We start from the raw sequence: 24,197 nt of genomic DNA, 5'->3' as shown, positions 1-24,197 counted from the left end.
TCGCAAAAAATTTGTACGTGACTAGAGCCTGTGGGTTATAAAAAATATGAATTCAAATGTTTCTTACGAATATATATATATATATATATATATATATATATATATATGAGATTTTAGAATTTTTACTTCAATTCAACAAGTCCATATTGACTTTATCAGAAAGTCGCAAGTTCTTTGCAACGTGTAGTTGTCTTAAAAGCTTACGATCCATCATATTTTTGTATATATATATCTTCTGTTAACTCGTTTTTGAATCTTTGGAATGAAAACTGATAAGATATTGGACAAGAATTTGACCTTGTTATATATAGTTTTAATACAATTTGTTTCTTTCGTACATAGATGTTGAATGTATTCCGAAGAATATAGGATATAGATGAATGAAAAACACAAACGAAAATATCTTGTGTTCTACGAAGACTAGCTACAACATATATTAAATGCTACAAACAAAAATGTTGTAGAACAAATCCATTTGTAAAAAGTAGACAAAAATGTCTTGAGAATGATTTTCAGAAATCGTATATATGATAAGATTGTAAAATAAATAGCTCTTCAATATTTCGATTTATCGATTATTTAAATAATACTATGAATGAAATATTATATTTAACCAAAATAAATTGAAAGTACCGTAATTAACTGTTATAACCAATATTACATAGTAACCAAACCAACCAAGATTCCAAAAGTCCGAACCGAATGCTAATTACGGTATTCATTAACAATCCCGAACTGAGCCAACTTGATACAACCCATACCGAACCGGAATTATTATGGTTTAAACTTTAAAAGATTGATTATTTTTATATAAAAAAACATAAAATATAACAAAAGATGGGCTTTATAATATTGGGCCGAGCCCATGTGTTGAAGGGTGTTTCATAATGAAATTTCCCGACTGATGATGTATACTATTCTTCTTCGATCTCTTCTTCTTTGATCTTTTCTCTGAAGCCATAACAGAGCAAGTCGTGACTCGTGAGCAACAACAAGTAGGCATCGATCTCTCTCTCTCTCTCTCTCTCTATAGATTGATAGATTCTCTTTTTAACGAATCTGATTCTGAATTGATTCATATGATTGGGGTTTATTGATCTGAAATAGATGATGTAGTGTAACTAGTTAGGTGATTAACAGTATAATTTTAAGGTTTCTGTTTAGAAATCTGCATTTATCTCACCACAATTATGTCTGGCTATTGAGGAAATCTGGAAAAGTATGGATTTTGCTTGTTTTAGGCATCGTTTATTCCTTTTGGCAATGATTTTAGGCATATATTTGTAATCTCAGACAAGATTTGTGTAGGTTTTAGGTTTTAGACACATGTACTTGATTGTGTCTCTCCTTTGTTCCACTTCTGTCCTTGTATTACGATCTGTAACTCATGTTCTTGATTGTGTCCCCGTGTAGTGAACTTGGTGATGAATAAAGTAGCTAATAAAACTTGGTGATTGTGTCATCGATTGTTGTTAGGTATAGAGAAGTCTTCTTATTTGTTTTGTTTTGATTTGAATCCAGAAGCGTAACCAGGTTAAAATACTTGTTTAAGTTTTGGTGAGTTATGTTAATACTTAGCTGATTTTGGATTTGTAATATGACGTGAATGGGCTTTTTTCTTTTTATATGTCAGTGATGTTCTAGTGTTTCCATTTGATAATTAAATAATAGTGTTATTAACTCAAAATTTTTTATCAACATCTTTATAGAGAACGGAAGTTCAAAGCTTTTGGTTGTGGTGGGTATGCTTTGGTTTCAATCTGGTGTTAGGTTTTGAGATATATCTGTATATTTAGAGGTGGAAGTCCGAAACTTTTAGCTAATTTTTAATTGCAAGCTTTGTTCTTTTGATTGAATTTGATGGGGTTTGTATTTCGTCGTAGCTTCTAATTCATATATAAGCTCCGATAGGAAGTTTTTGATCAAAGGAGAGAAAAAGTAGTGATTTTGGGGTTTTGCATAATCAAAGTTAGGATTTGAGTTTGAGGGGAACAAGATGTGTACTTACAGATTTCTCTGTGCGTTTTGGTATTTCATGATCCGAGACTTACTGTTATATATTTGCTCGTCGAAATCGTGCTACGATACTACAAAATAGTTAGGTCTGGTTGAATTTATAAAGAAACCATCTGTTGTAACTTATGTGAGTAGCTTACTTATCTAAGGGGTGTGACAAAACAGTTTAAAAATGTAGCGGAGAAATTATGAATAGAAACAATCTTTAGGCCAATTCTTTCTGTTCTTGGTACTTAATCTTTGTGTTCCTCCAATTCTCATAACTGTTTCATTGTGTATGGCAGGGATGAATCTTTCTCCGTTCAAGAGAGATATCGATGAGCTCATAGACGAGTTTGTGGAGGTATTTTTATTCTTTTTCTCAAAGAAATCTTTGTTATAGCTGAAGGAAAATTTTGAATTTCACTTCTTTTCCATCTTCCAATTTGTTGAATCTCTTCTGGTTTTAATTTTCAGGGTGATTTGACAACGTATGCTGATATGAAGAGCGTGTGGCTATCCCGAAATTTTTCTTATATATATGATGCTAGTCCTAACAGCAACTTAGCCTTTTTCATGCAGTCACTATATGTTCATACCATCGGTACGTTGAGGTCTAATTCCTGGTTTGTTGGAATAATCAAAATTGATTTGTCGTTGCTGTTTGCATTCACTTTGTACTTGGTTCCTAGCTAAACACACAAGCCAACCTTATGTTCTACAGGTAACATGGTTAGTATTGATTCCTTTTCACGGAGACTTGGAGGTCTCTACTGTCTCTATTGCCTTCATGAGATCCAACCCTTTAAACCCAAGTTCAGAATTTATATCTCACTTCGTAAGTGTTTACCCCTTTTGTCGTTTTTGTTGTGAGCTTTTATAATGTGTACATAACAATATGATCTAACTATCGTTTTTCACTAGTTTCTCTCTTCAAGCCCAAAACGTGAAAGCTGCTGTGATGTGGTTCATTCATTGGGTTTTAGCTTTTCTTTTTTGCAATTCTTTCGAAGCTCTCTTTATCGTTAGAATCATACTAAACTTATACGGCTCTCATCTTGTAGAAGAGCTCGGGAAATTTAGGGACCTTGTAGTTGAGGCAAAAGATAAAGGTGTAGAGATAGCTGCTGCTGTGGCAAAACAAATGCTTGATAAGAACATGTTTATCTTTGGAGCTGTAGAGGAAGCTTCTGCAACCAGGAAAGTTAATCAATTAACAGAGCTACAGAACGCACGTGTGCGGTTTGCCTATGATAGGTATGTGATTTTGACCTTGATTTTTTCGGAGGACTAACAAATCGTAATTTTGAAATAACCTTGTTAGTGATATGATTTTCATCTTGACTTGCCAGGTTAATCTCTGACACTAGTATTGAGCAATTTATTCATTTGGATATGGTCAGTACGAGAAATTTAAGTATTTACATTCCCGTGATTTGCATAATTGTATATCTCTAGTGCTTTTATCCCAAGATAGAAGACCAAAGGATATATATGTCCAACAGTTTTGATTTTATTCTTTACTAAAGTGTCTTATATTGCACCATTTTTGCGTCTTTTGTGCTTATCAGGGTAAGGAAGTTAATCTGAATTCCCTAGATAAAATGTCTATAGAATATGCAGAGGCCAAGAAGCGTGCAATTGAAGGTATGCTACTTTCATATGAACTGTTTCTGCTCTTTTTTTTTTTTTATAATTTCTCTAAGTTTTATTATAGATGCTGTTTCCCTCCCATCCCATCTCTGAAAGAGCAAAATTGTCAAGTTTATATGATTTTGAGCTCTGTGAGATTTTAAGCATGCGTGTAGTAATGTTTTGTGTTGTACCATCATGATTCATTATGTTTATATCCCTTGTTTTTTTTTTAATCTTTAAGGTGCAGGACAAATAATGGAGATTGAGGACATAAAGCACATATCAGAAGAGAAAGAGTTGATGGGAGAGAGAATGGAGAAACTGAAAGAGGAATGGGATTCACAAAGACTTTCATTTTATGAACAAACCAAGCTTGATGGTCTTACTACGACACCGGAACTGTTGAAAGATGTGGAACATGATGAAGACGATGGGTTTGATGAGCTTGATCGCTTACTTTCTCAAAGCTAGTTTTGCCATTGCAATCGCCATTCAAGGTTGATGGATGCCCGCGGCGCGGATGAAAAACTCTCTGTAGTTATGGCATTTACAAGTAAGGTTTTGCGTCAGTCAAACTCTGTATCAAATGTTTATTTTTCTGGCTCTGACGATGAATTTTTGATTAGGTAAAATATCAGAGTCAGGTTGTTGAAGAGAGCTACACACAAATCTCGTTAAATCAAGAGAGCAACATGTTTGATTAGGAGAATATATTGGTTAGTAAATTCTGTATCTAACAAGGGGATTAAGAAACCTTAGTTCCGGTGTTTCTTACTATTGGAAAATATGTAGTTTGTCATATTCTCGAGTATAGGTGTTTAGAAATATGTAAATCCATCAAGAGATATCATATAACCCAAAGAATAATCATTGATTATAATTGTTGACACACAAAAGATGATAAATTAGCAGAACATCTAATTTATCAAGGACTTGATCTTGTTTTCATATACGTCATAAAGCTGTCTGAGGTATACATTTATCTACTAGTGCTATATTATAAATAAAAAGAAAAAAGTTTATGTGGCTGATTTGGACAAATGACTTTTTGATGATTGTATAATTTGAGATAATGTGGGACATGTAAATGGATACTAAAGGGGGTTGGTGAGACGAGTGGTGTCCGATGGATCTTTGCCACTGTGGTTGGTGGTCCTCTCGCTAATTTTTCAGGGCTCACGTAAGTTCATTTATATTTGAGTTTTTTTTTTTTTTGTGTGTGCTTAGTCAGCATTTTAGAGAGTGGATAATTATATTGAAAAATTGTTGGTAAGTTCGGAACATCTAGTTGGTAAGTTTGTTGTCACCAAGTAAAAAACAGGGTTCAAATTTTGTTTTGAAAAGGTTTTGGTTCCACCGGAAAGATGTATGAGATTCGGTCCATAACTCATCAATGAACAAAAAAAAAAATTGTTGAATTGAATTTTAAGGTTTATATGTTGACAAAAATATGTAAGAGTAAAAACAAGTTATTATATTCAACCGTATTTTGTATAAAAAAAAATTGAAAGTTGAAGAGAATATAAAACTTAAATGGTGTAGGAATAAAAAACCAGTTGATTAATGGTTAAATAATCTGTCTGTCTCATGATACATGGTGTTAAAATGGTGTCTTAGTCTTCACATTTGTTTAAAATAGTCCCGGAAATGGGGTCCTGTAAAAAATATATAATACATTTCCTTTAAACAAAAGAGAAATTTTGACCCCCAAAAAAAAAAGAAAACAAAACAAAAGAGAAACAGTTGTTACCGACAAGTCAAAATATCTGCGGACAAAAAGAAAATGCTAGTTAGAAAGAAAATGTGGTAAAGAGCATACAATACACGCATGCAAGTATTTCAATGAACCCATCTTACCAACCCACTACTTCTTTCAGCCATAATTGTTTGGTTTATGTATTGATGATTTGTCTTCAAATATGTTAGATATTGTTTTTCGGCTACCTATTAGCAGCAATCAAGTTAAAAGAGTGGTTCGATATCACCATCGAACTCTCCATTAGATCTTTTCCTAAATAAAACAAAAATTGGTCCGATCATCTGATAAGTTCTTCGACGATTTCACGTGATGTTACAACCTACATCAAAATAGATTGTAAGGGGAAATAATAGCTTACAAAGTAAATAATTCAGATTTGTTTGTCTAATTTTCCTTTTTTCAAAGATCTAATTTTATTTTTCCTGTTTTAATTTGTTTTGCATTTGAAAGTAAAAGATCATTCAATATAACACCAAATTCATGTTCCCTGCAATTAGTTGATCGTTTTAAAAAATAGTTTTATAGGTGCGTCAATTTAGACCATTTAATTATGTTCTTAAATATTGCGTACATGCCATTTCCTTTATCATGCAGACGGTGTGTGTTTCTTTACTTACTGTCCGCCAAAAATTTATAAAAACCCGAAAAAACTCTGGTTTATTTTTTATTTGGACGTTTAATACCCAAATTTTTTTGGTTGGAAGAAAAAACACATAATAATTAAAATTTACGATTTAATACCTATAAAAATAAAATGTAGTTATTTTCATACATACGGTTTTATAACAAAAATAAAATTCCAATTTTACCTTTACAATTAGAATATATCATTAATTTTAAATGACATGGCAATAATTTTTAATTTTATTTGAATAAACAATAATTTCTATTTATATTTCGTTTTATTAAAATTATTTTATTTATAAATTTCAAAAAAAATCTGAATAAATAAATAAAAAATGTCGAAAAAGAAAAATTAGGAAAAAGAATAGAGAATCGAATAAAAAGTCGACTGAGTAGTATGGAACTTCATCAATTAACCATATGCATTCTCAAATTTGTATCCTTTAGCAAAAATCGATTAAGAACTTAATTTGAAATCAAACCCAGAAATTTTGGTGTTATTAGAAAACATAAAAAGCTAAGAATTCGGAAAAAAAAACAAATTAAATCCCGTTATGAATAGTTATCAACCGAAAGCAAAACACATAAGTCATTGATATTGAAATTGATTTGAAGAACTTGACGATTTGAAATCGGAAAAAACAAAGGCATAGGACCAACCGGTCAATTCTCTCTATTTTTAGTCAAATCTCTTTCTTTTCCATATTTTTTTAATTTATAAATAAAATAATAAAATAATTTTAATAAAAAATAATATAAATAGAAATAACTTTTTATCCAAATAAAATTAAAATTATTGCCACATCATTGAAAATTAATGATATATTCTAATTGGAAAGGTAAAATTGGAATTTTATTTTTGTTATGAAAGCGTAAGTATGAAAATAACAATATTTTATTTTTATAGGTATTAAATCGTATATTTTAATTATTATGTGTTTTTTCTTCCAATCAAAAAAATTTAGGTATTAAACGTCCAAATAAAAAATAAACCAGAGTTTTTTCGGGTTTTTTCCCTCATTAAATTATAATTTTTTTAATTAGCTCGAGGTCTCAAGCATTATTTTACCACTATAAAAACACACATTCTATTGGAAATAAATTAATCATTTTTCTTTTTTTTTTGCTAAGAATGTAAATAAATTAATCATTTACCCCTAAACGATTACTTGAATATCTATAACTATAATCCATTATCAGTAGAAATGATTATATCTATAACTGTAACCCATTAAAAGACCATCGAAAGTTTTAAGTTTATGATCGACTAAATTGGGGCATATTGTCATAGTGTTCAATAAATATTATTTCATGTCAAACGAATCGGCAAAATAAACCTGGTCGCATTCTTTTCATGAATAGAAACCGGCAATAAACAACTTTAAAACATTAAATTTCCATTCTATAATCAAAGATGGTATCTATTATAAGCAAAACAAAAACGTTATATTTCTTTAGATCTTCATCCATGTTATTCAATGTATACCCTTGTTTTTTTTCTTTTTCTTCTATAAATTTTATTTTCTTAAATTTATGAAGTACTGAATTATGATGAAAAACCACTTACACTTACGGACTTACCCATAGGCCATAGCACTTGACAGATAATCATATTTTAAAACGTATATAACTTCTTTAATTGGAGTCAAATGTTCCGCCTTGTACAAATCTAGTAATATCATTAACCAAATAGCAAACTAATTAAATATTTGTTTTGAGATCAAATGTTCGGTTTAGTGTTGATACTGACAAAATCTATTAGTTAAGAAATTGTAAAATAAAAGGATCGATAAAGTATAGAATAGATAGTCTAACCCATAAAGAAAGAAATAATAACAAAAACAAATTCATGCTGGTTTGGTTCGATTTCAACTAGTTGTATAAGAATATTTGTTTTTGATACATATAAACAAATATGTATAATGAGACCAAACTACAAATAGAAACTAAAATAATTATTGAGAACGAAATTAGTGGGGACGACTTTGAATTGACTGAACTACGTTCTTACGTACGTTCCACAACCACTCCCATTTCATTCCCAAACCATAATCACTCACTCGTAAAAAAAAAAAAAAATTGTCTCCAAATGTCTCACCAACCGCAAAACGCTTATTATCCTCTCAATTCCTCAGCCACCAGCCACCAGCCACCCAGCCACGACCACCTTTTCGACGCCCGAAGTTGATATTGACGGAACACACAAATTTAACCAAACCATACCAAACCAAACGCGTTACAAAAGTGAAAAATAATTGACAAACTCTTTTTGCGACTCAAACCAAATTCACGTTTTCCATTCTTCACCATTAGATCACCAATCTTCATCCAACGGTCATCATTAAACTCTCACCCACCCCTCATTCTCCATTCTTTTTTTTTCTCCAAAAAATCAAAACTTGTGTTCTCTTCTCTTATGCTTACCTAACAACAACACTAACATTGTCCTTCTTATTTAAACGTCTCTTCTCTCTTCTTCTTCCTCAGAAAACCAAAACCCACCAACAATTCAAAATCCCTCTCTCCTTCACCAAACAATACAAAGAGAGATCTCAATATCTGATCACATTCACTTTTTGAAACCCAATGGATCAAATCGAAGCAATGTTGTGCGGCGGAGGAGAGAAGACGAAAGTGGCGGTTACTACGAAGACGTTGGCGGATCCGTTGAACTGGGGTTTAGCGGCGGATCAAATGAAAGGAAGTCATTTAGATGAAGTGAAGAAGATGGTTGAAGAGTATCGGAGACCAGTTGTGAATCTCGGCGGAGAAACACTGACGATCGGACAAGTTGCGGCGATCTCCATCGTAGGCGGCAACGTTAAGGTTGAGTTAGCGGAGGCTTCAAGAGCCGGTGTCAAAGCTAGCAGTGATTGGGTTATGGAGAGTATGAACAAAGGTACTGACAGTTACGGTGTCACCACCGGCTTTGGTGCTACTTCTCACCGGAGAACCAAAAACGGCACCGCATTACAAACAGAACTCATTAGGTAATTAATTAAATCCAATACCTTATATTATAACTAATTAATAATTAAACAACTCAATAGGAATGTGATCAGAGAAATAATAAATTAGTGGCTTAAGTGGATATACTCACGAGTATACAATTTGCATGGGATATAGACTGGGTCGGTGACTTCGGGCCGGGTCGGGTCGGGTCTAATTAATATATAATTAAATATTGTTTATTTTCCGTTTTCAGATTTTTGAACGCCGGAATATTCGGAAACACGAAGGAGACATGTCACACGCTGCCGCAATCCGCCACAAGAGCCGCCATGCTCGTCAGAGTCAACACTCTTCTCCAAGGATACTCCGGTATCCGATTCGAGATTCTCGAAGCGATTACAAGTCTCCTCAATCACAACATCTCTCCTTCACTTCCTCTCCGTGGAACCATAACCGCCTCCGGCGATCTTGTTCCTCTCTCTTACATCGCTGGACTTCTCACTGGCCGTCCTAATTCCAAAGCCACCGGTCCCGACGGTGAATCGCTAACCGCGAAAGAAGCTTTCGAGAAAGCCGGAATCAGTACCGGATTCTTCGATCTACAGCCTAAGGAAGGATTAGCGCTCGTTAATGGCACGGCGGTTGGATCTGGCATGGCGTCGATGGTTTTGTTTGAAGCGAATGTTCAAGCGGTGTTAGCGGAGGTTTTATCAGCGATTTTTGCGGAGGTGATGAGTGGAAAACCTGAATTCACCGATCATCTGACTCATCGTTTGAAGCATCATCCCGGACAAATCGAAGCGGCGGCGATAATGGAACATATCCTCGACGGAAGCTCATACATGAAATTAGCTCAAAAGCTTCACGAGATGGATCCATTGCAGAAGCCGAAACAAGATCGTTACGCTCTCCGTACATCTCCTCAATGGCTCGGACCTCAAATTGAAGTAATCCGTCAAGCGACGAAATCGATAGAGCGTGAAATCAACTCCGTTAACGATAATCCGTTGATCGATGTTTCGAGGAACAAGGCGATTCACGGTGGTAACTTCCAAGGAACACCAATCGGAGTTTCTATGGATAACACGAGATTGGCGATTGCTGCGATTGGGAAGCTTATGTTTGCTCAATTCTCTGAGCTTGTTAATGATTTCTACAACAATGGACTTCCTTCGAATCTAACAGCTTCGAGTAATCCAAGTTTGGATTATGGATTCAAAGGAGCAGAGATTGCTATGGCTTCTTATTGCTCAGAGCTTCAATACTTGGCTAATCCAGTCACAAGCCATGTTCAATCAGCTGAACAACATAATCAAGATGTGAATTCTCTTGGATTGATCTCGTCTCGTAAAACCTCTGAAGCTGTGGATATTCTCAAGCTAATGTCAACAACGTTTCTTGTGGGGATATGTCAAGCTGTGGATTTGAGGCATTTGGAGGAGAATCTGAGACAGACTGTGAAGAACACAGTTTCTCAAGTTGCTAAGAAAGTGTTAACCACTGGAATCAATGGTGAGCTACATCCGTCACGGTTCTGTGAGAAAGACTTGCTTAAGGTCGTTGATCGTGAACAAGTGTTCACGTATGTTGATGATCCGTGTAGTGCTACGTACCCATTGATGCAGAGGCTGAGACAAGTTATCGTTGATCACGCTTTGTCCAACGGTGAGACTGAGAAGAATGCAGTGACTTCGATCTTTCATAAGATTGGAGCTTTTGAAGAGGAGCTTAAGGCTGTGCTTCCAAAGGAAGTGGAAGCCGCTAGAGCGGCTTATGGTAATGGAACTGCGCCGATTCCTAACCGGATTAAGGAATGTAGGTCGTATCCGTTGTATAGGTTCGTGAGGGAAGAGCTCGGAACGAAGTTGTTGACAGGAGAAAAGGTTGTGTCTCCCGGAGAGGAGTTTGATAAGGTCTTCACTGCAATGTGTGAAGGTAAAATTATTGATCCGTTGATGGATTGTCTCAAGGAATGGAACGGAGCTCCGATTCCGATTTGCTAAGAGAGAATTCCTCTGTTTCTGTTCTGTTTCAATTTAAATTTTGCTGTTTCTGTTTTTTTTTTTTTATGATTGAATTGAGTTTTTGATTGTAATGTGAATGGTGTCACACTTTGTATGATATAAAATTTACGTGTAAAACTCGTTGTTAAATGTTAACTTGTTACTTTAATGTTGCCATTTGTGGATTCGACACCGTTGACAAAAGAGATAGATCAAGACTTAAGATTTATTTGTGTTTGGCTTCAAAGTTCAACTGATGGTAGAATAATACAGAAGCAATTGATAAAAACTGGAAGTTGTTTCTATTCTCTAACAATATCTGCATCAGAAAAGAGTTCAAGTCTGCTCTATGACACACATAGTTTTACTTAATTTCTGGCCGTTTTTGTCTAACCATTGTGAATCCTTTTACGAGAATTTCTCCTTTTGGTTACGTGAATTATTTTCTGTTCAAAAGTTGATCTCATGGCCAATTTTTAGAAGGCCTGAGCTTCCACGCCGTATTAGTTTAGTCAGTTATGTCTTTGTCATAATCTCATTGTCAGCTCACAGCTGTTTAGTTTGGTTCTGCTAACACTTGTTATTACTTCTAGCTTGGCGTTGATAATAAGACAATTGCTAGAAAGTAAAAGTTGTTTGATTCTCTGACAATATCTGCATCAGAGAGAGTTCAAGTCTTTTTCTATGACACACGACAGAGGCATGATCAGGTAATTTTAGAAGTTTTGCTATTTGTCTTGAGATCTTTTTCAGAGTCTTAATGTTTCAGTTTATTTGGAAACATTTCAAAATGTAACATGTTTAGTGAACACTCACTTATAATACGATAGATGGTTACTTGTATTACGAGAACTCTTACTTAATTAGTGTACAACATTATCTAAATTAATAATCAACATTAATTCGCTCTGGAGAAGATGAATCAAAATCAAATGAATATGTCTTTTGAATTCTCCCTTCTTAACATTACATACCAATGCAGTTTCTCTGATGCTGAGGAGCGCCACTGCAACGAACAACATCGAGGAAAGTGTTCTCATCACATGGAATCCATAGTCTTGATGAGTTATAAGCATCTTGAGCTTGATCAAGCAATGCTTTAAAGATTGGATGTGTAAGCAAACTCATCTTTATCACAAACCTCTTGTAATCATCACCAACATACACTACCAAATGTCCTCTTGGAACATCTTTAGGTATGACTTCATTTCCCTTCTTGAACCCCCAAGAAACCTTGTCGCAGCAACTCTCGCATGAAGATGTACAACAAGGTAGGACTATGGATTTGCTCTTCATGATTTTGAATTTGTGTTCGCACGATTTTATGAACTTGTTCTTCATTTTTGAGTATGAAGGAGATGTTTCGAATAAGAAAGATGAATAGAGATAGTTTTGTGATGAGAAGTACAATGGTGAAGTACATGTGTATATATAGATGATTGATTTACAGAGCTTAGATAGAAAAAAAATCTTAGGTCCATAGTGATATTAAATGTAATGTTTTTGAATAGGAGATGGGCAAGATTTTTTTATGTAATTGATAAGATACCTCACGAGGGCTTTGAATTATGATAATTGTTTGCCATTTTGTTTCACTCGTGCGGTTCCGTTATTTTCCCTCATAAAACTGAAATTGTACGAACAAGCATTGCATTATTACAATTGCAAATAAGAAATGTTTTTTTTTTTCATCTTCTATATTGTAACTGAATTCATGGGTGCTAAGACTTGTAAGACCCCACAAAAGAAAGAATTGAGAAAGAGAAGATAAGAGAAATGAAGAAGAGTGATGGGTTTTAAATCTTCTTGGACAAAGTGTGATCTCGATTTATGATTCATGGATTGTATGATTCTAATATTTACTCTTTGTTTTTGGTGATTTCTTGAAGATCAAGGCTCTAGTTGAAGTGACTTCTTGAATTAGCCTAAATTATCTATACAAATCCAATATTCATTTGATTAGATATAATCTCAGCATGTGGAGAAGAGTGATTATGATCAGTCTTATCTATTGCGTTTATGAATGGATATGTCATACAATGATAGTAATCTATCTATATTGGTCTGTTTTTTTCTCTAGAAATTGGGTAAAACGGTTATTATGCATGGATTGCAAGTGTAGACTGATAAAGAACTGTCAGCTTTTGCAGGGTCCAATATGATTGTGAAGCAAAACAAAACAGAGCAGAGCAACTATTCATTAGGATTCAGATTCATCTCCCCAAATAGCTGAGTATGAGAAGAGCAATCATTCTTTCTTACACATCACTTATGCAGATGAGCCTATGGTATGTTCTTATTTGTTTATCCCAATAGGTGTCAACTAGGACCTAATCTTTTAACCAAAAAAAAAAAAACTAGGACCTATTGTAAAATTAAGATCCTTTGATGTAGAACAAAAGAAAGGTTGAGTTTGTTTTAGGTTATGTCTAATTGGATATCAGATTTTTTTGGGGAGACGTTTTCTATTTGGTTTCAGATTTTTTATTTTGTCAACAACATGCATTATAGGAAATTGAATCTGGGTGGTGATACATCAGGGTCACTAATACAAACTAGTAACTACTATGCTTCATGTTGTGTGGTTATTTTGTTTCAGTCATTCAGATTTATTCTCTAGGTTTTCTTACCAAAATATCAAATGTTTTTATCATGATTTTGAAAACATTTCAATATTTGAGCCTGACAAACTAAACATATATCATCATCAACTAAGTATCAAAAAAATTTCATAGTTCCTTTCTATACTTTTCAAAAAATTTTAATTTTCGAATCTGTTGAAACGAGTCTTTGGACCAGACAGAACTGATGTATCATCAGAGACCCGGGACGGTTCAAGCTGGTTTGAGATAAGGAGGAGGGCCATTCTAAAAGTAGGCTGGCTTCGTCTGCATGAAATTTATTGTGGGAACGTGAGGCTTTTATGATGTTTGTCTTTTGAGTCTCATAATTCTTACAAACAAGCTCGTTCGATAACCAGGATTAATGATTTAAACCTTAACGAAATTACCATACTGGGATCATCCAGTAGAATCTGTCGATCGATTAGCGACTCTTCAAAACTGGTTTTAAGAAAAAGAAAAAAAAAATCTTAAAAACTATAGTTATTCTTTTTGAGGATCCAACCCATTTTGACTTTTATTCTTTTGGAAGAAATTCTTTTTTTTTTAAAGGGCCTAGATGAGGTAGCCATACCCTTATTACACCCACGATTATTTGATATGACTTTGCCATGTGTCTTGCTACAGTTACTAGCTGTCATTCTTTTTCCATTATTATATGATCAGTATTGAGTACCAAAAAATAAAAAAAAATTGGAAGCTCATTTTTGTATAAGAAATTAAGATACTATGATTTAAACTATAAACCGTGAAACATTTAGGTTTGAATTCGATAAGGATAACAAGACATTTTGCAATAGATAATCATTAGACTAAATGGTCTAGAGGATCAGTGATTTCGGCCAAATTCAAGAAAATACTTAGATAGTTAGATTAGATACAACAAAAACAATAATCATCTTTTCTTCTAATTATAATACTACACTATAAACTAGGTTGTTCAAAGAGTATGAATATCAGACAACGTAGTTACTCGCTAGCTTTTAAATCATTGCAAACATACCACAAAAGAGTTTAGAAAAGCTTCAAGGGTGCCGGGTACTTACTTCTCAAAAGTTTAAGAACCTTCCTGATAAAATTATTTGTGGTATTTTACGAAATAAAAAATAATAATAGGAGTTTATGATATCCCTCTTAAAAAATATTTTCAAATAAAATAGATTTTTTTTTGGACATCAAATAAACAGATCTAATTTAAAATGATACAACATTCCATTTTCCAACTAACTCTAGTTAAGTCTCGCCCATGCTTCATTTTGGGAGGCAGTAGTCACATTCTTCTTCTCACGGTTCTAATAATTATTTATTTTTGTGTAGCGGTGAACTCGCTGTGGTCGGACTATAGATTTAAAACAATGAGTTTGCGAAATTCAAGAAGACTCATAGAAACCAAATATTTGTGTTAATTCGAAACAATTAGATAAACATGTGTTTGAATTACTTACTATTAAAGATTCTTGTAATCATTTTTCTTATTATAGGTTCGCTTTTATATCGAAAGTTTTTGTAGAGTAGGTAATACTGTACATGAATTGTTTTTGGCTTTAACCATACCTCCTCGGTCATAAAAGATAAAAAGATGCATACATAACACTAGTAGGCCTGGACGTTCGGGTACCCATGATACACCAAACATATGACTTCTCATCAAAGATCATCTTTGAAATGTTAATCTTAAGGAAAGTTTTTTTGATGATGGAGAAATTTGACAATAAGATTAGAAAATTCATCAAATATTTGCAAGATTGAACAATTACTTATTGTTTTATCCTTTACGTCCGTGAACCCTTTCATCAAATATTTGCAAGATTGAACAATTACTTATTGTTTCATCCTTTACGTCCGTGAACCTTCTCTAGATAACTCCCAGTACATCTTTTACGCGGTCGATGAAAGTATCAACAAGGCGGAACCATGCTCGGCTCCATGGAGAATCAAAGCAGAGGAACACCAGAAACCCCATCAAAACCGTTACATAGGTCGCCCCAAGGCTCCACCACAAAACCACAATATCGACTAATCCGCTTTCATCGTCATCTTCATCTTCTTTTTCTGAGCTGATTGTGGTACCACCACCACAGCTTCTGTTGGTGGGTGATCCACAGAGAAGAACATTACCTAAGTAACTCTTCTCACCAAAGGTGTTGAACTGTTTTCCTTGCGGAATCACACCTGAGAGATCGTTGTAAGACACGTTAAAGACGACAAGAGATTGCAACATTGTGAGTTGTGAGGGAATGGTTCCATGCAACTTGTTGAAAGAAAGATCCAAACTTTCTATGCTTCTTAGATTGGAGAAGCTTCCAGGTATAGAACCCGATAATGAATTGCGTGAGAGATTCAGTGAGCGTACTCTCTTAAGATCTCCTAGCTCTTCTGGGATATTACCACTTAACTCGTTGCTTGACAGATCCAGGCCAAACATCTGGTTAAGAGTTCCTCTCATGTACAAGTCATATCTCTGTTTCACCGCAAATTCAACTTGGACATTAAAATCTACCGAGTAGTCTAGAGAAAACCGATCTGACACGATTAGGGACTTGTAATATACTTCAGTGTATATCTCCATAAAGTTAGAGAGCATGCTCGCCGGATACCAATCTGAATCAGCATGACTATGTCCTCCTGAGCCAAATGATAGATTGGTGAGACACGAAGGTATGGACTCATTCAATCTGTTGTGAGCAAAATCCAACATCCTTACGTTCCTTAAACCGCACAGCTCAACAGGGATCTTTCCTGTCAAGTTATTACCCCTCAACAGAACAACACTGATGCTCGGGGTGCTCCTGAACAGTGGTATGTTTCCAGACAGTTTGTTGTTTCTCAGATCAAGCAACCGGAGCCCGTCCCACAACGTGTCTGGAATAGATCCAGTGAGATTGTTGTTGTGCAAGTCCAATATATAACCGAAATCCGAGCTGGACCGCGGGGGTAAGCTACCCGATAAGTAGTTTCCAGAAAGGTCCAAGAGCCAGAGGCATGGAATGTTGAACAAAGAAGGTGGTATTGTACCTTGTAAACGGTTGTTTGAGATCCTCAGAACTTCCAAAAAGAATTTGCCTAACCATCTTGGAATTGTACCTGTGAGGAAATTGTTTGATAAGTCGATCACGCTCAACATCCTTAAGTTGAGTAGAGTGCGAGGGATCTTCCCTGTAAACATGTTATTGTCCATGATCAGCGTAATCAAAGAGGTCTCATCACTCGATTTCCGAATAATCGGGCCACTGAATCTGTTGTGCGAGAGCTTAAGCCAACTCAATGAATAACAACCTGTGAAAAGATTTCTTGGCAATTTCCCTGAGAAGTTGTTGTAAGATAGGTCCATAAATTCAATATTTTCCATCCTGGCCATAGAGGAGGGCATGTTCCCTTGAAACTCATTGTTTGAGAGATTCAAATGTCTCAAGCTCGTAAGTATCAAACCGACATCCTTAGGGAGTTGATTGTTAAAATTGTTCGCCGAAAGATCCAAAAACTGTAACTTGCGCATTGTTCTTGGAAGTGTAAGTGTTTTGTATGAGTTGTTCTGTAACAACAGGGCCTGAAGCTCTGTGTTATTTTCCAGAAGCCAAGTGGGGAACACTCCGGATAACATATTGTTGGAGAGATCGATGACCCGCAATTCCTTCTGATACCAAAGAAAACCAGGGATTTTTCCAAGGTTGCAGTGTGGCAATGAGATACTACTTAGCTGCGATTGCAGGCCACTGAAAATGTTAGTCTCTTCTACTTGCAGCATACCAGACCTGGAAGAGAGTTTAAAAACCTTGAGCTCTGCTAATTTGGTGATCAAACCCAACGAGAACAAGCCTTCAAATTCATTATCGAGTAGTGATAAGTATTCCATGGATTTGAAGTCACTGATGAAATATGGAATCTTCCCACTTAGGTGATTTGATGATAGATCAAGAACTTGGAGTTTGGAGAACCTCGAAAAACAGAGTGGGATTTCACCCACAAATCTGTTTCGACTAAGACGAAGCTCTTGCAACTGCTCCAATCTACAAATTCCTGCAGTGATGTATGCACAGAGAAACATCAAGGGATATAAAATCGAAACTGAGACGAGTTCCGCAACTAAAAAGGGGTATTTGTCATAACTTGCCTTGTTTTTGCAATGAACCAGAGAACTGATTATTGCTTAGATCCAAAGCTCTGAGGTTTCGCAGATTGGTGAGTTCTGAAACAAAGAAAGAGATGCACGATGGCTTATAAATAAATGAATACCCATTACATGTATCAAGATTGACGTAGAGACACTCAATTTGCAACAAATTTTTTTATAGATTATGTTACAACATCACATCGATTTTATCACAGAGTGTTAACGGAGGATCATAGTAACAAATACCTTGTGTTGGTAACTGGCCACTGAATTCGTTGAATTTTAGATCCAGTACTTCCAAACTTGTTAGATTTCTTAGTTCTGTGCCAAAAGTAAGAAATACCAGAAACAAAGTGAAAAGACTTTCAATGTCAATGACATCTATAGTATTGATTTGTTCTGGAGTACTACCTTGAACAGGAAAGCCACCCTTAAATAAGTTGTCACGGAGAATCAAAGTCTTGAGAGACACAGCCTCATTCAAGTATGGGAAGACACTGCTATCGTAAAAGTTGACACCGAGATCCAGAGTCTCAAGATTTCTGAAACTTCCCAGGCCCTTACCACCTATAGAAGTGGTAAAGTATTTTACATTATAAGGGGACTTGGATACAAGAACAAAAATGAAAACGAATATCCAGACCTTGTCTTTTGTCGAACCAGCCTTTGAAGTATCCGGACGACAAGTTGAGACTCTGAAGCTCCTCAAAGGGATGGAACAAAGTTAAATTCAGTAGAGGAAGAGCATCAGGGGAATGTATGGATTCTAAGGATAAGGAGATTCCGATCACGCGCTTGCTGGTGCTGTCGCACTTGATTCTTTTCCAATGACAACAAGAACGATCACTACTCATCCATCCTCGACGAATGTCTAAATGTGGATCAGTAATGACCGAGATCATATAGGCCTTGAGCTCTAACAAACCCTGCCTTTCACTTTCAATGCAGCTTCTACATCCCTGCAACAACATCATCATCATTATCATCCATGTTAGGCCAAAGACCACTGACTTCGAGGATGACATTATAAGTGCAAAGATCAAATGAGGAAACATAGAGAATGTAAGAATGATTCAAAGTCATTATATAGTTTAGACATCAAGGCATGTGATGCAATGTGCTAAGAAGAAGATGAAGTCAAAAGAGTGTCACAGCAGTTGATAACTATTGATTAATTAGATGACTTGTAATTAATCAATAGTTATCAATTTAAATATAAACATAAACATAAAACTATGCATAAAAAGTATTGAGATAGAAGAAGAACATGGTTATCCACAAATTAAGGAGTTGAAAAATACATCTCATTCCATTTAAAATCTCCTCATGTAGCTTAACTAAGCCGTTACCAAAATAAAATAAATCCCCATGAGCAATTAACAATGCTTCATTGTGAGCTTTAAGCAGCCCAACAAAGACCCAATGCGTTGATGATTACTTTCTCTACCAAATCATTTAGCCAAAGCAAATCCAGATGGTAGCTTTGTGGCTGTAGATAATTCTGTGGGAGAGACACTTGTCATCAACTTGTTTGGCCATCAACGCATGCTATTAGAAAGAACAATGAAATCATTGAATGAAAATTATGTAAATTGCTTGAAATTTTACTTTATGTAAGTTGTTACCATCCCATTGACTTTTAATTACACAAACAAATACTATAAAATGTTATTATTTAAAGAAAGGTGATCCACTATAAATGGTGGAAATTTCCTATTCGGGCAACTAACCAATTCTCCTCAGTGATTCTTATGTCGTCTTCACCACTTTAAACGGTGGAACTTTCCTATTTGGACGAGTGATTATTATTCTTTTGATTTTTGTATCATCGTCACAAGTCATAACAATAACAAACCAACACATCAATTAAAGGCTAATCAATCAATCTTTTGTTTTGTCTTTTCCTAGTGGAAAGCACGGAAAACAGTTGCAAGATTTCCCATTCCTAAACCTTACTTCTCAATTCTATAAAAAGGACAATACATTGCAAGAAGCAAAACAAAACAAAAATGCAAATTCAGACTAGGCATGTCTTGGTGGTGGTGGTGGTGGTAATGGTGGTTATGAGCTCTTTCACTGTGGAGGGAGGAGGGAGAGGGATATACACAAAAGATCAGAGGCTTCACCATGTTCAGAAGGACAGATCCGTCATTCCATCAGCAAGAGGAGTAGACAACCACCATAACATTCCAAGACAAAACTTTGACAATTGGGGTGGCAACGGAGGAGGAGGCAGTGGTGGAGACGATGGAACAGGTTAGAATCAGCAACACGAAAGACCAGATATGATTCGAGAGAAAGGAGCTCCTAAAACGTGTACTTGTGTGTATATGTAAAGACTGATGTGATGTGATGTAGTGGTTATTGGCCTATGTTTTGTGCTTTTTGTGATATATCCTAAGTATATATATGCTTTTGATAAGACTTGTGGTATGCATCATGTGATGAATGAATGGTATGTATTTTTTAACACTCATAAGAAGTGAATTCATAAACAGAAAGTATGGAAATTAGGTGTAGTTAAAATTAGTACCTTTATAGCTAGTTTTGGCCAAATTCTGGTGGAGTGGCTGCTTTGGATTATCAGTAAAGCTTCATCTGCTTCTTCCTTTAAGTGCTTCAGGGTCCAAAAGAATTATGAGTAACACAGCAAGGACGTTTTGATCTAATTGATAAAAGTATCAACAAAGCGGAACCACGCTCGGCACCACAGAGAATCAAAGCACAGAACACACAAACCCTTCAGGCTCTATTTCACATGGATCATCTTTGCTCTAGTTTTGTTCTTCGTTGCTTTATAGTTTAACTGTTTAAGAAAGCAAGACTGATGAAGTGGAATTCTAAGTTCTCTCACCAGAAAGGTATCAGTTTATAGGCAGTCCCATAAAAAGAAGCTGGGAGATCACAAATCTGAGATGCGTTTCACTTCTCCAGTCACAATGCTACCTTCCATTACAAAACCAAAGTTCATGCCATAAAATTTGATTATTCAAGTGAAGTAACCCACAAATGTACACAAGAAACGTTTTTGAGTTAAAGCAAGTTACTTTTGTCCCCAACATTAAAAAAAACACCAATCTTTTCCTTTAGTTTTTCTCAAGAATCTCTTCCATTAACATAACGTTGGCAGAAACTACAAGAGCTACTTGAAGATTAGTTGTTTCCCCTGAACTAACTAAAGCAAGTCATTGCTTTTAAAAGAAAGAAACATTCTTTTACCAATTTGTCTCTAACAAGTATAGATCATTGAGTCAACAATTTACTATGCAAATGCAGCAATAAGGACTTTTTCATTACCGGGAATAGCTTGAGTGATTCTGTCTATCAAGCACACCGATTCTTCCAATTCGAATCGCTTCTCCACCGAAGGAGAAGACGGTGGAGGAGCCCAGTGTTGTCATATCCAGAAGATTCTGTGCCGGAGATTCGAAAGAGGGAGAGACTGGAGAATCGATGAGACAATGGATATGAGATTGGTGAATCTGACCGAAATTAATTTAAACCGGGTCCTTTTTTTTACATTAATTTAAACCGGGTCCTTTCATACCAACAAGGCAACAAATGAAAAAGAAAAAGAAAAAAAAATCGTTAGAAATATTATTTAATTTTTTGTAATTTAGTTCTAAAACAAGTTAACAGAGGAAATTTTTTTAAAAAAAAAATACAATTCCTCCAAACATAAACATATAAATTTTGTCGTATATATATATATATATATATATATATTTTCGTATAAATTTATTCACAACATTCAAATGTATCTTACATTCCTTCCACACTAAAATTACATTAATTTCATATTAGGTCTCTAACCTAGATTTTTTTTTTTTTTTTTTTTTTTTCTAACCTAGATTCTACACCAGACCACTAAAACTCTTTTTCAAAATCGCTAATACTTTCATCCATTTGTTTTTTTTTTTTTTTTTTTGTTATAATAGAATCAATCAACATGGTTGCCGATATTTCAAAGTCGAATCTAAAGGCTAACGTTGATTACTTATTACGAAGATGAACATGTCGTTTAGTAGGAGTTCTCCGCAAACCTACCACATGTTTACTACTCAGAAACCAAAAAATATCTAAAGCAAAGCAATTTAGTTCTTCGACATCCTTCGTCCACTTATGAAGATCAAGCCCACACAATAACTTCCCGGCGGCAACACGCCGATCAAAAAATTAAATTTTATTTCACGTGTGTGTTATTTGTTTTTCAATCATCTGATCGTTGATTTGTTTCAGATATCTTTTAATTTGCTCTCCTTTATATTAGTGACTCAAATTATACACAACACATCTAACCCGCAGAATTATAAATGTTTGATCTGTCCATTCATTTCAACTAACTAGCGATCAAGACAACTTTTTTGACCAAAAGTAACCAAATGGATCATTTCGATTCAGACGTGGTCACGTGGGATTACAGTTTAAAAAATAACAACACAAAGAAAAAGATGGAACAAGAATTCTAAGTGTTGTTACTTCAATAGGGTCATGTATGAAGGAAGAGTACAATCGATTTTGATACGTGAACTTCAAAAAAGTGTGGTTTAATGAGCTGCCACGACGACCGGAAATTACCGTATGTGGGGTTCTGTCTGCGTAGACCGACCATTCACATTTTAGATGTTCACCAAAGATCTACCAATAAGTACATGAAAATTAAATTAAATGTTTGACTAAGAATAAAGAAAAACATTTATAATAGAGAACATCGGGTCCTAGTCCACCTCTGTATTTGTGGTCACATCTCTTAAAAATTACACACATGTGCAAGTTTGTAGTATGCTTCGAATTGATTATGCTATATTTATGTTTACAGCTCAAAACTTTGTTATGGTTTCCAGATATTTCTTTCTTAAAGTTAAAGATATAGTCAGAAATGTTAGCCTTATCCAATTTACATGTTTACATAAAGAAAATCAAAACTATATCTAGTATTTGTTTGTTAATCTCGAGTTAACTATGTTATTTTTCGCATCCAAATCTAGTTTTTATATCATCAAAACTCTAAATGGTGTAAACCATCGTTTTTTTACGTAATAATAAAGATGAAAAATAATTTCAGTAACTTTTTTGCCATCCGATCGATTTTGATATATATTTGTCTAATCAAATTTAGTTTTTGGACCAATATTGATTCAATGATTAGTTCGCTATTTTGTGAACTATTTAAGATTCATCAGTTCGCTATGTATTTCAACATGCACATAATCATAATTCAAGTCAAAATTTTAATAAATTACTAAACTTATACTTATTATAGATATAGATTAAGCGTACGTCTGAACTTAAGAGTTTTTTTCAATTTAAATAATAAAACCTTTGTTGTGAACTGTGTCTTTCATTAATAGTATAAGAGATATATATACAAGGATAATAGCAGGATACAGAGAATAAGGTAAAACCCTAATGGGCCATGGGCCGGTTATGGAGTCCATCCATATGGTTTATAACACTCCCCCTTGGAAGACATAACCGTGTCCGATACTAAACCGGGATCTCTATAATGCGCTGGTGAATGTTGCCTCATTAAAACCTTACCAGGAAAACCCAGTGGGACAAAACCATGGTGAAGGAAAAAGAGTACAACACGCATTACTCCCCCTGATTTGAGCATCACTGTAGATCCTTAAGTCCCCGCATCCCGATCTGATGAATGAGCTTCCGGAACGTTGAAGTCGGCAATGATTTGGTGAATAGGTCGGCTGAATTCTCACTTGACCAGATCTGTTGAACTTTGACCTGACCGTCCTTCTGTAATTCATGAGTGAATAAGAGCTTTGGCAAAATGTGCTTCGTCCGGTCTCTCTTAGTGTAGTCATCCTTGAGTTGAGCAATACAGGCTGCGTTGTCTTCAAATATGATGATCTTTGATGTAGTAGTAGATGCGCCTTAAGGAAGGCTGCCTACGTACCCTTGGAAGGGATCAAGCCACACATAGTTCCTATTCATTGACCATACCATAATCTGATCTCAGAGTTTCATCGATATTTTTTTGGTGTTCAGTGTACCCTGAGTACAAGATCGATCCTGCATTAGTAAATCAAACTAAACCAAAGCAAACTGGTCTTTCTTTGGTTAGATCAGTATAGAATAAACCCAAGTAAACAACGCAGGAAGAATAGACTTTAAATTTTAACCAAACCTTCCTTTAAACCTTTCCAGTGCCTTTGAGTTGATCATGAACTAAATTTAGACAGGAAACTCACGGCAAAACAAATGTTTGGTCTAGTGTGTCTAGCCAAATTCATTAGAACTCCTATGGCACTGAGGTATGGCATTTCCGGACTGAATGGATCACTACAATCTGAGGCTTCTCACCACCATTGGGCCTGGTCAATGGGCGGGCCTGGTCCTTATTAAATCCCCTTGAGTACTCTTTCAGTGTATGCCATTTGATGCACAAGGATTCTATTATTCACGTACTCAGGTTGTAATCCCAAACAGAACTTAATTATTGCCTAGGTCTTTCATTTCAGATTCTTTCTTTAGATATA

At 35.0% G+C, this 24,197-nt stretch overlaps 5 protein-coding genes across 11 annotated transcripts; 3 read left to right on the top strand and 2 right to left on the bottom strand.

The window, feature by feature from the left end:
* Window positions 1-906: 906 nt before the first annotated feature.
* LOC9313978 lies at window positions 907-4,616 on the top strand. Of its 4 annotated transcripts, none has more exons than XR_002332047.1 (9): window positions 907-995; window positions 2,301-2,359; window positions 2,473-2,599; window positions 2,720-2,833; window positions 3,060-3,252; window positions 3,348-3,393; window positions 3,567-3,642; window positions 3,872-4,183; window positions 4,257-4,616. XR_002332047.1 is itself a non-coding variant. In XM_021026282.1 (8 exons), the coding sequence occupies exons 2-8, from the start codon at window positions 2,303-2,305 to the stop codon at window positions 4,099-4,101; spliced, it is 843 nt and encodes a 280-aa protein (XP_020881941.1). In that variant the 5' UTR covers window positions 907-995; window positions 2,301-2,302; the 3' UTR covers window positions 4,102-4,616. The 4 variants fall into 4 exon arrangements, 1 of the variants encoding a protein (XP_020881941.1); XR_002332048.1 differs by lacking the exon at window positions 907-995 and adding an exon at window positions 1,673-1,798; XM_021026282.1 differs by having other exon boundaries at window positions 3,872-4,616.
* A 3,495-nt stretch (window positions 4,617-8,111) lies between these two features.
* On the top strand, window positions 8,112-11,153 carry LOC9312266 (phenylalanine ammonia-lyase 2). Its single transcript, XM_002877863.2, has 2 exons — window positions 8,112-9,003; window positions 9,219-11,153. Exons 1-2 carry the CDS (start codon window positions 8,600-8,602, stop codon window positions 10,966-10,968), a joined length of 2,154 nt encoding a protein of 717 aa, XP_002877909.1. The 5' UTR covers window positions 8,112-8,599; the 3' UTR covers window positions 10,969-11,153.
* Window positions 11,021-12,380, bottom strand: LOC9312265 (auxin-induced protein 15A). Its single transcript, XM_021024799.1, has one exon. The coding sequence runs from the start codon at window positions 12,307-12,309 to the stop codon at window positions 11,935-11,937; it is 375 nt and encodes a 124-aa protein (XP_020880458.1). The 5' UTR covers window positions 12,310-12,380; the 3' UTR covers window positions 11,021-11,934.
* Window positions 12,381-15,248: 2,868 nt separating this feature from the next.
* Window positions 15,249-21,129, bottom strand: LOC9313977 (LRR receptor-like serine/threonine-protein kinase FLS2). Of its 4 annotated transcripts, XM_021025577.1 has the most exons (8): window positions 20,998-21,129; window positions 20,555-20,646; window positions 20,234-20,317; window positions 18,344-18,659; window positions 18,112-18,267; window positions 17,947-18,021; window positions 17,701-17,775; window positions 15,249-17,606 (listed from the first exon to the last, which is right to left on the bottom strand). In XM_021025577.1, exons 4-8 carry the CDS (start codon window positions 18,600-18,602, stop codon window positions 15,445-15,447), a joined length of 2,727 nt encoding a protein of 908 aa, XP_020881236.1. In that variant the 5' UTR covers window positions 18,603-18,659; window positions 20,234-20,317; window positions 20,555-20,646; window positions 20,998-21,129; the 3' UTR covers window positions 15,249-15,444. The 4 variants fall into 4 exon arrangements, with proteins under 4 accessions (XP_020881236.1, XP_020881235.1, XP_020881237.1 ...); XM_021025576.1 differs by having other exon boundaries at window positions 20,234-20,642; XM_021025578.1 differs by lacking the exons at window positions 20,234-20,317; window positions 20,555-20,646.
* Window positions 19,614-21,236, top strand: LOC9313976. Its single transcript, XM_002877862.2, has 2 exons — window positions 19,614-19,959; window positions 21,023-21,236. The coding sequence occupies exons 1-2, from the start codon at window positions 19,710-19,712 to the stop codon at window positions 21,169-21,171; spliced, it is 399 nt and encodes a 132-aa protein (XP_002877908.2). The 5' UTR covers window positions 19,614-19,709; the 3' UTR covers window positions 21,172-21,236.
* The last annotated feature ends 2,961 nt before the right edge of the window (window positions 21,237-24,197 follow it).

Source organism: Arabidopsis lyrata, assembly GCF_000004255.2.
Source record: "Arabidopsis lyrata subsp. lyrata unplaced genomic scaffold ARALYscaffold_5, whole genome shotgun sequence".
NCBI lineage: Eukaryota > Viridiplantae > Streptophyta > Magnoliopsida > Brassicales > Brassicaceae > Arabidopsis > Arabidopsis lyrata.
This window is presented reverse-complemented; position numbering and strand designations above follow the sequence as displayed.

Excerpts from the sequence above, each read along its gene's own strand:
- LOC9312265 (XM_021024799.1), bottom strand. The coding sequence starts at position 12,309 with ATGAAGAACAAGTTCATAAAATCGTGCGAACACAAATTCAAAATCATG.
- LOC9312266 (XM_002877863.2), top strand. The coding sequence starts at position 8,600 with ATGGATCAAATCGAAGCAATGTTGTGCGGCGGAGGAGAGAAGACGAAA. Across the intron at positions 9,004-9,218 it reads TTACAAACAGAACTCATTAG|ATTTTTGAACGCCGGAATAT; the intron begins GTAATTAATTAA and ends TTCCGTTTTCAG.
- LOC9313976 (XM_002877862.2), top strand. The coding sequence starts at position 19,710 with ATGCAAATTCAGACTAGGCATGTCTTGGTGGTGGTGGTGGTGGTAATG. Across the intron at positions 19,960-21,022 it reads TGGAGACGATGGAACAGGTT|TATCAAGCACACCGATTCTT; the intron begins AGAATCAGCAAC and ends AGTGATTCTGTC.
- LOC9313977 (XM_021025577.1), bottom strand. The coding sequence starts at position 18,602 with ATGATCTCGGTCATTACTGATCCACATTTAGACATTCGTCGAGGATGG. Across the intron at positions 18,268-18,343 it reads CTGGTTCGACAAAAGACAAG|GTGGTAAGGGCCTGGGAAGT; the intron begins GTCTGGATATTC and ends CCACTTCTATAG. Across the intron at positions 17,607-17,700 it reads TGGTTCATTGCAAAAACAAG|GAATTTGTAGATTGGAGCAG; the intron begins GCAAGTTATGAC and ends ACATCACTGCAG.
- LOC9313978 (XM_021026282.1), top strand. The coding sequence starts at position 2,303 with ATGAATCTTTCTCCGTTCAAGAGAGATATCGATGAGCTCATAGACGAG. Across the intron at positions 2,834-3,059 it reads CAGAATTTATATCTCACTTC|AAGAGCTCGGGAAATTTAGG; the intron begins GTAAGTGTTTAC and ends CTCATCTTGTAG. Across the intron at positions 3,643-3,871 it reads CAAGAAGCGTGCAATTGAAG|GTGCAGGACAAATAATGGAG; the intron begins GTATGCTACTTT and ends TTAATCTTTAAG.